Source organism: Vulpes lagopus, chromosome 5, assembly GCF_018345385.1.
Source record: "Vulpes lagopus strain Blue_001 chromosome 5, ASM1834538v1, whole genome shotgun sequence".
Lineage (NCBI taxonomy): Eukaryota > Metazoa > Chordata > Mammalia > Carnivora > Canidae > Vulpes > Vulpes lagopus.
The window spans coordinates 56,913,907-56,928,265 of NC_054828.1; the positions used below are offsets into that span (position 1 = coordinate 56,913,907).

Sequence of the window (14,359 nt, forward strand, 5' to 3'; positions counted from 1 at the left end):
ACATAAAGACTCCTAACTCTGGGAAATGAACTAGGGGTGGTGGAAGGGGAGGGGGGCCAGGGGTGGGAGTGAATGGGTGACGGGCACTGAGGGGGACACTTGACGGGATGAGCACTGGGTGTTATTCTGTATGTTGGTAAATTGAACACCAATAAAAATTAATTTATTTTAAAAAAGTTCCCAAAAGGTCTATTATTGTACGTGGCCTATGGGTCAGATGGACTAGACCCAGAGAAAAGCAGGTGTCTATCATAGTACACATCGGACATTTGGAAAGAACAGTGGCAAGAGCTGTACGGCACACAATGCCTGGAAACACAACTTGAACAAAGTAGAAAACAGCCTTTGAGTCTTCCTGATACATGAATGTTCACACTATGTATATAATTTTGTTCTTTTCAGAGAAATTCTAAATCATAATAAAGCATTATAAGCTGAGGACGCCTGGGTGGCTCAGTTGGTTAAGTGTCTGCCTTGGGCTCAGGTCGTGATCTCAGGGTCCTGGGATCGAGCCCCACGTTGGGCTACCTGCTCAGTGGAGGGTCTGCTTCTCCCTCTCCCGCTGTCCTTCTCCCCTGCTCCAGCTCTCTCTCTCATGCTGACTCTCTGCCGAATAGATAAATAAAATCTTTAAAAAAAATTATAAACTGAAACTTGATTATGGTCTGGACATTTATCGTCTTAAATTTAAAAGAAATGTAAAAAACATGAATTTCAGAGGATACAAAGTAATAAATCACAAAGGGTGACTATGTCTGTATAATACGTACGTTGTGCTCTGTGAGGAAGGATTTTGAAGATGCAACAAGAACTTTGATAAAAGACTATCTGGAGGAGAGCAAATTTAATTAAGGGGAGCTGGATGCTAATAGCAATCTTAGCCATCTTACATGAAGCGAAAACATAATAATAAAATTTCATTAGATCAGGAGAAATTGGAAAGGTGAGTTTAAGTGTAAAGCTTTAGGTGTAAATTTCTGAATTTTATTTATGAAAAATAGGTGTACGTGTTTGTTGGGCTTAGGGAAGAATGCATCTCTTTAGAAAAAAAAATCAGCATCAAGCAAACTCTCATTGAATTGGGGCTTCTCCTTTACTGATGCACGTTGTGATCTAGCTGTAGATCCACAAGAACCACTTTCATCCTGTGATGAGAAACTGAGGCTCAGCTGTGAGGAGACTGACTCAAGTTCACGTAGATGGTGGTGGTGGTGGTGGCGGTGGTGGTCGTGGTGATGGTGGTGGGAGTGTTGCAGCCCGAATCCACGGTCCTTATCTCCTAGTCCATTGCTTTCTTAAAAAGTCTGTTTCTTTCCTTTCTGACTACTATTCCTAGGCATCTGCTCTGTAAGCTTTCCCTAGTACTCCGTGTATTTTTAACTTTTTCTGAGAGGCATTTACAAATCAAAGGAGAGCCTCCCCATTTCGCTTGTAGAAATTCCCAAGGGACTTCCCTGATGCTACCCATTTATATCCACTTTCTAGAGAAGAAAGTGTTGGCAATGCTTTAAAAACAATGATTATCCTTTCACAAAACGATCAGAGAACAAAGTTGCCTTTTCCGGGGGGCGGGGGAGAGGGGGATTGTTCACCTTTTCAGGTGCACGCGAGGCCTCTCTACGGCGTGCATCCAAGAATTACTGACACTGAGGCTGAAATAATGAATCATGACCTGCTCTAATGTTATAATCTCATCCATTTCTCTCTGTCAAAGATTCCTCAGCGATTACCAAGGTCTGTCCAAAATGAAATTTAAATCTTGGAGCTTTATGACCATCAGGACTGGCTCTGCGCAAGTGAATGTTGCTTCTGTGATCAAAGTCCTTGTATTTTAAATGCAGATGAGGATCTTTGACAAGCTGTTTGCTAAACACTGAGAGGCTCTATCCCTTCTGGGCTGAGAGGGCTGAGTTCTGGGTGCCCAGGAGGCATCCTCCCACGCTTATGGACTTTATCCCTCCTTCTTTACAACAACTGTTTTAGTCTTTCTCCATTTTCCTGACACTTACAGTCTTTCCTCCTTTGTCCTCTTCTTACGAGATGACTTCACTTTTACGCGGAGAAAATAGAAACCATCAGCAGATAATTTGCTCAACTTCTACCCCCTTCACATCCCATCATCCCCTCCCCTTCATGTCATAACAGAAGAAATACCTCCCACCCGCCTTGGTCATCTCCTTGCCTGGACTGTGGACCCCAGTCCATACAGTCTTGCAGGACAGCTCAGTCTACTCATCATGTCCTTGACTTCCCCCTGATGGCCTTGACTTTCCTCAACATTTTCAACCACTCCTTCTCAGCAGGCTCCTCCCTTTAAGGAATAAAAGTGGTCAGATCTCTCCTATCGTGGAAAAAAAAAAAATCCCTCAACCCTACCCTCCCTTCCTGTTAACACACTATCATTCTCTTATCCCATATACACTTGCTGAAATGCTGTCCATATATGTTGTTTCCACTTTATCTCCCACTTTTCAATCCAATTAAGTCCAGCTGTCTCCCACATGTACACTGAAAGTACCTTCTACAAGTTTATCAATCATTTTTTTAACTGTGTAGATTTACAGTTAGAGAAAAGATGCTTTCATAAAGTATTGAGTTAAAAAGCAGCTTACAAAACATCATATAGCATAATCCGCTGACTTCTTTGAGTGTATAGTTCTATGAATTTCAGCCCATGTATCGATTCCTGCCACAAGACGTAAAAGATCTCCTTCATGCTATCTACTCCATCCTCCGCCCCTAAGTTCTGATAACCATTGATTTGTCTTCCATCATTATAGTTTTTACCTTTTCAAGAAGGTCATATAATGGAATCACACAGTACGTGATGCTTTGTACTGTCTTCTTTCACTCAGCCTAATGCCCTTGACATTCATCCAAGTTGTATGGATCTATGATTCATTACTTTTCGTTGATGAGTAATATTCCAATGGATAGATGTACCAACATTTATCCACTCGCCCATCCATTGAAGGGCATCTGAGTTGTTTCCATTGGGGCCAATTATGACTAGAGCTGGCACGAAAATTTGCTTGCAGATTTTTGTGTGGATGGAAGTTTTTATTTTGTAGGTAAATCGCAGAAGTGGGATTGCTGGCAAATCCCACTTTTTGAGAAAGTGCCAAACCATTTTCCATAGTGCCTATTGTCATTTTGCATTGCCACCAAGGTCTGAGACTTCGAGTTCCTTCAAAGACTCTCAAGCACTGAGAATTGTTGGTATTTTTCATTTTAGCAATTGTAAGAGGCATGTGGTGGTATCATATCCCAGTTTTAATATATTTTTTTTCTATTGGCTTGGGCACATTTTCATGTACCTGTTTGTCATTTATGCATTCTCTTTGACAAAGTGTCTGTTCAACATCAGTCCATTTTTAAATTGGTTTATTTTCTTACTATTGAGTTTTGAGAGTTCTTCGTTTTCTGATTACAAGTCTTTGCTGGACCTGTGATTTACAGTTATTTTTCTCCCACTCTGTAGCTTGCCTTTTCATGCTCTTTACAGTTGTCTTTCACAGAACAAAATTTTTAAAATTTTCATCCAGTCCAGTTTATCCATTTTTTTCATGTATGGATTATGATTTTGCTGTCCTAAGAACATTTTGCCTAACCCTAGGTAATGAAGATTTTCTCCTATCTTTAAAAAGTTTTAAAGTTGTTAATTATACATTAATCTATGATCTTTTTTGAGTTAAGTTTTATACAAGGTGTGAAGTTTAGATAAAAGTTCACTATGTTGCATACGGATGTACAACAGTTCCAATGTCATTTTGAGAAGAAAATTCTTTCTCTATTGTTTTTGCATTTGTCAAAAATCAAATGGTGATGTTTTCTGTGGATATGTTTTGAACTGTCTGTTTTGTTCCATTGATCTCTGTATCTCTTCCTTGCTAATACACACTACCTTGATTGCTATGGCTTTATAGTGAGTCTTAGGATTGGGCAGTATTATTCTTCCTTTCATTATCAAAATTATTTTAGCTATTCTCTTTATTTTGACTTTCTATATAAATTTTAGAATGGGAATAACTATGTCTATTTAAAAATTCTGTTGGTATTTTTTCTTTAATTGGGGATAATTGACATCTTCATTATGTAGTCTTACAATTCATGAGCAAGGTATGTCATTTTATTTATTTAGAGCTTCTTTGATTTGTTTTCCAGGATTTCATAATTTTTAGTATAAATATCTTATACATATTCTGTTAGATTTATACCTACATATTTTATTTTAGAGCAGTTATACTTTTTTTTTTAATTTTCGGTTTTCTGTTACACATTGCTTGTTTATAGAAATGCCATTGGTTTTTGCAGAGTGACTTTCTGTTCTCCAACCTTACTAAATTCACCTGTTAATTCTAAGAAGATTTTGGTGGATTCTTTGGGATTTTCTACATAGACAGTCATGCCATCTGCAACTAGAACAGTTTTCTTTTTTCTCAATATGTATGCCTTTTACTTCTTGTCTTTGTCTTATTGCACCAACTAGGACTTTTAATACAATGTCATATAGAAGTGATAAGATGTCATAGTTGCCTTGTGCTCTATCTTGGGATGGCAAACAAGCATCCAGTCTTTTGCTATTAAGCATAATGTTAGCTGAGGGGTTTAATGTAGGTGCCTTTTTATTTCTTTTATTTTTTAAGAATTTTATTAATACATTTCACAATTTCATTAAACTTTTTTTTTTAAAGTAATCCCTACCCCCAACGTGAAGCTCCTACTCATGACCCTGCAATTAAGAGTCACATGCTCTACTGACCAAGCCAGCCAGGCACCCAAGTTAGATGCCTTCTTAAAGGAAATTCTCTTCTATTTCTAGTTTGCTTAGTTTTTTTTTTTTTAGCCTATGAATAGATGTAAATTTTGTCAAATGCTTTTTCTGCATCAATTGATATGACAATGTTGTTTTTCTTCTTTAGACTGTCAACATGGTAGATTATGTTGATAGCTTTTCAAATATTGAAGAACCCTTTCATTCCCAGGATAAGTAAGCCCCATTTGGTTATGGTATATTATTCATTGTATTATATCTGCATTCAATTTGCTGATATATTGTTGAGGATTTTTGCACTGTCTTCCTGAATATCGGTCCATGGTTTTCTTTTTAGTACTGCCTTTCTCTGATTTTGTTATTAGTGTAACTTTGGCCTTGTAAAATAATCTGTAGTGTTCCTTCTTTTCTATTTTCTGGCAGAGGTCACGTGAAGTTGATGTTATATTTTTCATTAGATGTCTGGTGGAACTTGCTAGTAAAACCATTTGATCCTGAAGATTTTTTTTAAAACAATTTTAAGTGGAGATTTATTTTTTTATAATGTTAGTACAGTTTGAGATCGACATTTCATCTCGGGTTTGAATTTCATTAGTTTGTGGTTTTTCAGGATTTGGTCATTTCACCTAAGTTGTTGAACTTATATGCAGAGGATGATCCATAGTATTTCTTTATCCTTTTCATGTCTGCATGGTCTGTCATGACAGCCTTCCTTTTATCTGATATTAGTAATTTGTGTTTTCTCTATTTCTCTATTTCCTTGTGAGTCTTGCTAGAGTTTTATCAATTTTACTGTTCTCAGAGAATCAGCTTTTGTTTTGTTGATTTTTCTTAATTGTTTTCCTATTTTCAATGTAATTATTTCTGCTTTAAATTTTTAAGTTTCATTCTACATGTTTAGCATTTATTTTGCTTTTTTTTTTTTTACTTTCTTAAAGTGGAAACTTAAATTAATTGATTCGAGACCTTTCTTCTTTTTCTATTAAACTATTAAAGACATTTAATGCTATAAATTTTCCTTTAAATAGTGCTGCTTCAACTGCATCCTATGTTATATTTTCATTTTATTTCAGTTCAAAACATGTTCTAATTTAGTAATTATTTTTTGGCCCAAGGATATTTAGAAGTATGCTGTTTAATTTCCAAGTGCGTGGAGTTATTCTTGTTTTTTCTCTTATTGATTCTTAGTTTAATTCTATTATGGTCAGAGAATATATTTTGTATAATTTCAGTTTTTTAAGTGTCTAAGTTTGTTTTATGACCCGGGAGATGGTCTATTTTGGTGAATGTCCCAAGTGCACTGGAAAAGAATGTGTATTCCGAGTTCTTGGTTGGAACATTCTATAAATACTGTTAGATCCAGTTAGTTGATGATGTTGTTCTTTCCTTTATAACATTACCCTTGCTGATTTTCTGTCTACTAGTTCTATTATTGAGAAAGGAATGTTAGAATCTCCAACTATAATTATGGATTTGCTCATTTCTTTCATTTTGGTTAGTTTTTGCTTCATGTGTTTTTATGCTTTTAAGGGGGAGGATATATACACTTTTAGGACTATTATATATTCTTATATATATCATATCAGTATGTACATTTCATTATTATGTGATGTATCTCTTTATCCTTGGTAATTTTCTTTGCTCTGAAGTCTATGTTGTCCGAGAGTGGCTTTCTTTTGACAAGTATTTACATGACGTATTTTTTCCACCCTTTCACATTAAACCTATCTGTAATCTTTTTTTTTTTTTTTCCTATCTGTAATCTTTATAGTTGAAGTATGCTTCTTGTACTTCTACAACTGCATCTGAGTCCAGGGTCAAGAGGTGGGAGAACGAGAAAAGAAAAAGCTGTGACAGTTGGTTCCAGTCCATAGAATGGTAGTTTCCTTGAAAGAAAGTGCCTGTCTTGCAGAGTTTTGAGTCCTGTTAAGTTCTCATTAACGCCCAAGGCCACTGCTGCTGTGACATTGCTTGGGCTGGAGCCTGGAGAAAGGAGAAAAGAGAGAGAGGAGCAATGGGGAAAGATTTCTGTAGTCTCTTTTAGCATTATGAGTTCTCTTTTTCAGAACTAGTATTTTATAGTGTTTTTCCCTGAAGCTGTCTTTGTCTGTACCTGGCATCCACTAGGGTTGGCTAGAGAATACTGGGGGGGGGGGGGGGGGGGAGGTAGGGGGAAAGATGGTAAACTCCCCTGCTGATGCTGTGGAACTTTGAATTTTATTCGTTATCTCCAGTAACCCTGCTACAATTTATTTTCCAGATTCCTCAAATAGCGGTTTCATGCATTCTGTACTAGGTTTTACGCAGTGTAAGCAACAAGGTTGGGCATATTTGCCCCATCTTATCCAGACTCAGAATCTTCCATAGACTTTTAAATCCTTTCAAATTATTTTATTTTTGTTCAAGGACTCAACAGTGGGAGATGGTTAGCTTAGTGTTTCTAGAAGGCTATCCCCAAGCCTTTTCCATGTTAAATCTGGTCCTCTGAATATCCAGGCTCAGTTGTCCATTGATGAATTTTAAGTTAGTAAATCCGATGCAAATGTTTAGGGTTGTCTTGTTTGAACTCACAGACTTAGTGACACTGGACACTGCCTCTCAGAGACTCCTTTTTATTGCACTCTTTCCATGCCTTCCATACTTGCGCAGTCTCCAAATGCTCCTTAAATATGGTCTTCCCTGGGTCTAAGTTGCTAACTTCTTGTTCTTCTCCACCCACAGCTCTTCTTAGGCAATCTCATCACTTAGTTCTCCATTAGTTTGCTTATGGTTTTAAGCACCTATCTCTAGTCCAGAGCTTCCTCTAGAGTTCACATACATAGAATTGCTCTCTTGACATTTCTGTTTCTATATATTGTAGGCACACACATTACTCTATCTCAGTAAAGGCACCCCCATATAGTCAATCACCCAGTAGAAACAAAATTACCCTTGAAACCCCACTGTTGGTTCCCTCCTAGAACATTAACTCAATCATTGAATTAATACTTCTCCTCCTTCTTCTGTCAATTCCAGTCTCTCTCTCTCTCTCTCTCTCCTTTTTTTTCCAGTGCAAAAAAGGTGCTTTTATTAAAGCACAGGGACAGGACCCTTGGGCAGAAAGAGCTACACTGTGATTGTGAGGAGTGATTGATTATAAACTTTTAAGGTGAAGGGAGGAGATAAAGGAAGTCTCTAAAGGGATTTTCATGTGTTCAAGAAGACTTACAGGATCCTGGAGGTTTGGCTATTGTCAGGCTAAGCTTCCTTTTTTGCCTCTAGCAAAGTATTAACCTTAAGGCAGCCAGGAGTTCCTTGAGGGATGTCACACCCTGCACTTCTCAGATAATTATCAGGAGTCTGCTAATTTTATCTACATTTCTTTTGCCTTTGTTCTCATTATACCACAGCCTCTGAACAATTTTGACCCTTAAATCTTTTAAGTTTGTTGAGGGTGGAAGGTCTTATTTTCTGTAACTCCTTCCTGCTGAATAGGGATGCAGACATGTCCATGCCTATGGGTCAACATTGGTCAGTTGGAGAATTTATATATAGGAGTCACAAAAGGCAGAGGCACCTGAATCCAAGATAGACAGCATATATGAATCTCCTTGAGTAGAAAGGATCATCTGTCAACTAGATTCGCCTCTGCTCCATCCCTCTACTGCCTCCTGGTGTTGGGTTACTCTCCCGTTACCTAAAATATTTTACCTGGTACCTTTGCACTTACTCTTGCTTCCTTCCAATCTATTTTCTTGTATAGCTGGGGCATCTTTCAGAAATACATGTTTTATCTTGTCATTTCCCTCCTTAAATTTTGTAAAATGTCTGATTTCTCTAATGTTTCATTTCTTAGGTAAAAGTATTTAACAGTTTAGTCTCTGTCAACCTCTCTGCATTAGTTTCCTGTTGCTGCATAACAAATTTTTTATTTTTTTGCTGCATAACAAATTACCCCAAAATTTAGTTGATTAAAACGATATACATTTACTCTTTCTCAATTTCTGTGAGTCAGAAACTGGGCATGGCTCAGCTGGGACTTCTGCTTCAAGGTCTCTCATAAGGCTTCAATTAGAGTGTTGGCCTGGGCTGGGCTCTTGGAGGAAGGCTCATCTGAGGAGGAATTTGCTTCCAGACTCATTTACATGATTGTTGGCAGGATTCGGGTTGTTCTGAGGGCCTCAGTTCTTTCCTGGCTTTTGGCTAGCAGCCTCATCCTTCACATGGACTTCTCCAGCATGGCAACTTGCTTCATCAAAGTCACCAGGAAAGCAACACAGAAGTCACATCTTTTTTACCTAATCAAGGAAGTAACATCCTATCACTTTTGCAATTATCAGTTGGTTAAAAGTACGTCACAAGTGAGATCCAGCTCACTCTCCATGGGAGGATGTTATACAAGGATGTGAATGCCAGTAAGTGTGGATCACCTTTTCAGATGGCACTCACCTTCTTTTTCACTTCTCTCTTAATTTCTCTGTACTGCTTTCTGAAGTGTTACCTAAACTTTTCCAATTTACTAAATCTCTGTTCAATGGTATCTAGGCTACTGTATAAGCCATATCTTGAGTTTCACCAATTACTCTATTTTTTGCTTCTATGATTTCCACCTGGATTGAAACATGCGTATTCCTGGATAAAGAAGATGTGGTCTATATACACAATGGAATACTACTCAGCCAGCAGAAAGGATGAATACCCACCATTTACATTGACATGGATGGAACTGGAGAGTATTATGCTGAGTGAAAATAAGTCAGTCAGAGAAAGACAATTATCATATGGTTTCACTCATATGTGGATTATAAGAAATATTGAAAGGGACCATAAGGGAAAGGAGGGGAACTGAGTGGGAAAAATTAGAGAGGGAGACAAACCATGAGAGACTCCTAACTCAGGGAAACAAAGGGTTGCAGAAGGGGAAAAGGGTGGGAGGATGGGGTACTGGTGATGGACATTAAGGAGGGAATGTGATGTGATTAGCATGGGTGTTATATATTGGCAAGTTAAATTTAAATTAAAAAATAAAAACAACAACAAAATACCTATTCCTTTTTCCTTATATGCCTTATTCCTATTTTCTTCTTTCATCTCTTTGGGTATTTTAAATCAACTTATTTTAAAGCCTCCTTTATTTACTCTCTCTTAGGTGAGAATCTTCCCACTTACTCCATCTTGACTGTCTCTCATGGCAGTAGTCTCAGTGTGCTTTGTGATTTAAAAATCTATGAGTGTGTCTTCAGTGGGACTTATCTTCCATAGCAACACATGGAAGTTGCATTTATATACTTGTTTCTAGAGACATCAGTATGAGAGCGATTTTTCAATTGCCTCTGTCTAAAACCCTAAAATACATACAGGTTCTAAAACATTTTCTTTCTTAAGTTTTCCTGTCTTTCTTGGTTTTTCTCCTGTTCTATTGCCATCCCTCTCATTTGCCTTTGCTCGCTCCTTCAGTTCCCTGACTCAAAATGTTTGAATTCTACAGTGCCCTGTCCTGTATAGTCAGGACTTCCTCATCATCAGCATCCAGTCACTTGGCTTTTTAAATTTTATCTGTATTGGATGATTCACAAATCAATCTTTCTCTCTCCAACTATGTGCTACACACTTAGCTATTAAATTTCCAATTCAGAAGTCTGATATTTAATAGGCATCTCAATCTTAACATTACTGAATCATTTACTTGAGTATATTCATAATGCTGAAGTGAGGGAGGCCATAGAGAAGTGGCATTTGAAGACAGAAGACAAAACGAATTCCAGATACTAGCTCAGTGGTCCTCAGCTTCAGTTTGAATGTGAATATAATTCAGGAATAAATCCAGATTCCCAGGCTACATCTCCAGGGACTCTGCTATGGTAGTTCTAGGCTGGGATCTAGGAATCTGCATCTTAATATCCAGGTGATTCTGATGCAGGGATCTAAGCCCAACACTTTGAAAAACTTTTTTCTTGCCTAATGGTTATAGTGGGATTCCTAATATTATGCTGCCAGCGAGGTTCCCATTACTTAAGGACAGGGCAGGAATAAGACTTTTCCCGTACACAAGTGGATAAGATTGGGAAATTTTAACTGTATTAAAATTGCACTTAAAAAATTAGATTTTTTTTACCTTTCCTTGTAGGCCAATTTTAGCACAAGAGACATTTGTTAGTTGGACTCACCTATCTTATTTAAATAAAGTGGCCTTGGGGTGCCTGGGTGACTCCGTCAGTTAAGCATCTGCCTTTGGCTCAGGTCATGATCTCTGTGTCCTGGGATTGAGCCCTGCATCAGGCTCCCTGCTCAGCAGAGAGTCTTCTCCTGACTCTCCCCCCTTGCTCATGCTCGCTCTCTTTCAAATAAATAAATAAAATACTTAAAAAAAAAAAGTGGCTCTAACAAGGTTTGCTGTGATTGATAGCAGAGAAAAAGAGAGTGGAGATGATTATGTATGGTTCCCAGTTCTTTATTCATCTCTCTGCGTACATCTGCATTCTCTGATTTAAACCCTGAGCACTTTCATCTTTCTTATTGAAATTACCCATTCCCCACACTATTTTATCTTTTACTTCCTAAATCTTGCTAGGGCCCATCTTTTTTGCATGTTAATCTCTATTAACACAGCCATTTCAATGGCACTATCTTGGCTGATATAGTTTTTTTTGATGCTGAACATTATAGATTCCTCTTTGGTAGGAAGGCCAGTCCCTCAGGTGAGAACCCAAATTCATTCAAGCATACATTATGCCTTTCCCAAAACAACAGACCATGTTTAAATGAGGAGTTTTTAAAAAGCCAACTAAGATAAGGGTCTATTTCTTTTTTTTTTTTTTTTAATTTTTATTTATTTATGATAGTCACACAGAGAGTGAGAGAGAGGCAGAGACACAGGCAGAGGGAGAAGCAGGCTCCATGCACCGGGAGCCCGATGTGGGATTCAATCCCGGGTCTCCAGGATCGCGCCCTGGGCCAAAGACAGGCGCCAAACCGCTGCGCCACCCAGGGATCCCTAAAGGTCTATTTCTTAACTGCAAGTTGATCATTTCGTTGTTGCTCTTTGCAATATCAGATCCAGTTCTCTAAGAGGAGGGAAGAAAGTGCTCTCTTTTCAGAAATATAGAAACTCTTCCAGGACACTGTAATACTAGTGAGTAAATCCTTTTAGTAAATTCTAATTGAACATATCGTGGCCAGAAAGTCAATAGACACCTAAAACCATTTTAGCACCATTCTCTATTAATAAAACACTACAAAAATAATAACATTGATGTACTCTGTTCTGAATTTCATAACATGATATTTGTTCCTAATGATGGTTTTATTTTGAAATCTTTTTTTTTTTTTTTTTTAGAAATTTTTTTTTTTTAATCTTTATTTATGATAGTCACAGAGAGAGAGAGAGAGAGGCAGAGACATAGGCAGAGGGAGAAGCAGGCTCCATGCACCGGGAGCCCGATGTGGGATTCGATCCCGGGTCTCCAGGATCGCGCCCTGGGCCAAAGGCAGGCGCCAAACCGCTGCGCCACCCAGGGATCCCCTATTTTGAAATCTGAGGCACTATTATCAGAAAAATTATAGGTATTTGAAGGTCATCACTGTCAAGTCATCATCTTTGGCCAATTGTGGCAGCTTGATTGCTTTTTAAAAAGTTATAGTCTATTTAGCAAACTCAGGATTGAAGATAGGATGATTATTTCTATTACTGTTTCAGAATTCACATGAAATATAATTGTGACTTGAATGATCTGAAAAGCTAAAGTCACTGGTACCCAAAGATGATTCCCAAACTGTCTTTTCCATCATGGAAGAGAGCACTGAAGCTGGCTAAAAAATCACCTTTATATCCCTAAGGGAAAGTTGAAAGCATATTTTAGACAGAATTACTGAAAATGCTAGAAATATATGCTGGTCACAAAAGGCTTGATGGAGGGCAGAAGCTGTAAAAACTAGCAATTCCTCTACTGTAAATATTCAATAAGAATTCTAGTAAAAAGAGGTAAGTAATTTTCTAAGGCAGTATTTGTACAGCTCATTGCTACCATCGACCTAAGGGAAAATCTGGGGTGCCCAAGGTTGCTAGGCACTGCGTGGGTGGCATCACTGTGTTGTGATCTGCTTACTCTGCTGACCTTCTTACACAGAAGATCTTAACTTTGCTTTGCTAACTGTTGCTTGACCTAGTGAAATTCTTTGGGCTCCTACGTGCATGTTATCTGTTTTCTCCTATGGCCGATGACAACTAGGAGAAAGCGCTATTCAAGTCCATGGGTATTTACCTCACTGAAGAAATAAAGGTGAATGTATTTTGTTATCTGGATGGCCATCATACTAAATAAGAAGGAAAGAATGGATATCATTACAGAATTGGAAGTTGCTACCACACAGAGTATCCTCAGATTTCTGCCCTCAGCTAAAAAGATCCTACAAGCATTTAAGAAAAAATTATACTATTGCTAACTATAAGCAAGATAAAATATATATAAAATAAGAATTGTATGAAAGGCTATGGATTAAAGGGAGGAAAGCTTAAATATTTGAAGAATAGATAGGACATCTAGGATTAGAAGCTCAACTGGTTGTTAGAACTGGGAGTGTAGGTAAAGGAAGAAATTCTGGACTAAAAGAGGTAAATAGGTGATAAATAGGACATTTGATAAATAGGACTTTTTCAAACTACACCCACTTCTGTCCACCCAAAATCTCTGAGGTGCCTCTGTACAGCCAAGTGTGGAATTTGTGGGAAAATGAAGTAGGGGAAAAGGTGGAGACCAGTTAATCTAAATTCATGAGTCTTAAAGCTGACTTGAGGATAGATAATTCTCCTTATCAGATATTTCTACTCATCTCAGTGAAGAAGGTCTTTGATGTTTGTTTTTGCTTTCTCCTCTTTTCAGGGTGCTTTTCAGCAAATAATGATCAATTCTTGGAAATTCATCAGAAGAGCGGGAAGCCAGCATTCATTTATCACCATTCACAAGACATTGAGAAGAGCCTGGATATAGCCCCACAAAAGATATATAAACATAGCTACCATGCCTCTTCTAAAGCTCAAATAAACAAACGCCACCAAATACTTAATTCAGCATTTCCTAGACCTGCAGATGACCCTTCGCTCAATCTGCTGGCCATGGCTGGTCAGGATCTTGAAGTGGAAAACCTTCCAATCCCTGCAGCAAATGTCATTGTGGTGGTAAGTATTGGGTTATGCTGATGCTGACACTTTCCTCTGTGGTGGCTGCTTGAAAAAAAAAAAAAAAAAAGGAACAAACTAATAAGAAACCATGTCTGTGTGCTTGTGTGCACAGCACAGTGCATGGCACATGTAGGTACTTAATAAATCTTTAAATAAAAAATGGCTTTAGGAAGGCCTTGCAGTTATAGTAGATCATATTATGCACTGAGCCTCTGTCTTCTGTGATAATCTGTTCTGAGTGGGGCTCAGTCTCAGTGTATATAAATAAATCATACTTAACTAAGGATCTCTGGTCACAAATGAAGAGAGACCACTGAAAGGACAAGGTGTTATGGAGGAGAGATCATTTTCTGTCACTGGAATAAAAAAGTGGTTTGGGAGTAATTGATAATATTCCTAATATCGCTGATATATTCCTAATATCCTAA

At 37.9% G+C, this 14,359-nt stretch overlaps 1 protein-coding gene across 1 annotated transcript in view; it reads left to right on the top strand.

Moving 5' to 3' along the window:
• PTPRR (protein tyrosine phosphatase receptor type R) overlaps positions 1–14,359 on the top strand; it is a 235,325-nt gene that overhangs the window by 11,775 nt on the left and 209,191 nt on the right. Inside the window, exon 2 of the mRNA XM_041757500.1 lies at positions 13,633–13,928. Coding sequence (XP_041613434.1) covers positions 13,633–13,928 — 296 coding nt within the window. The remainder of the gene's footprint in view (positions 1–13,632; positions 13,929–14,359) is intronic.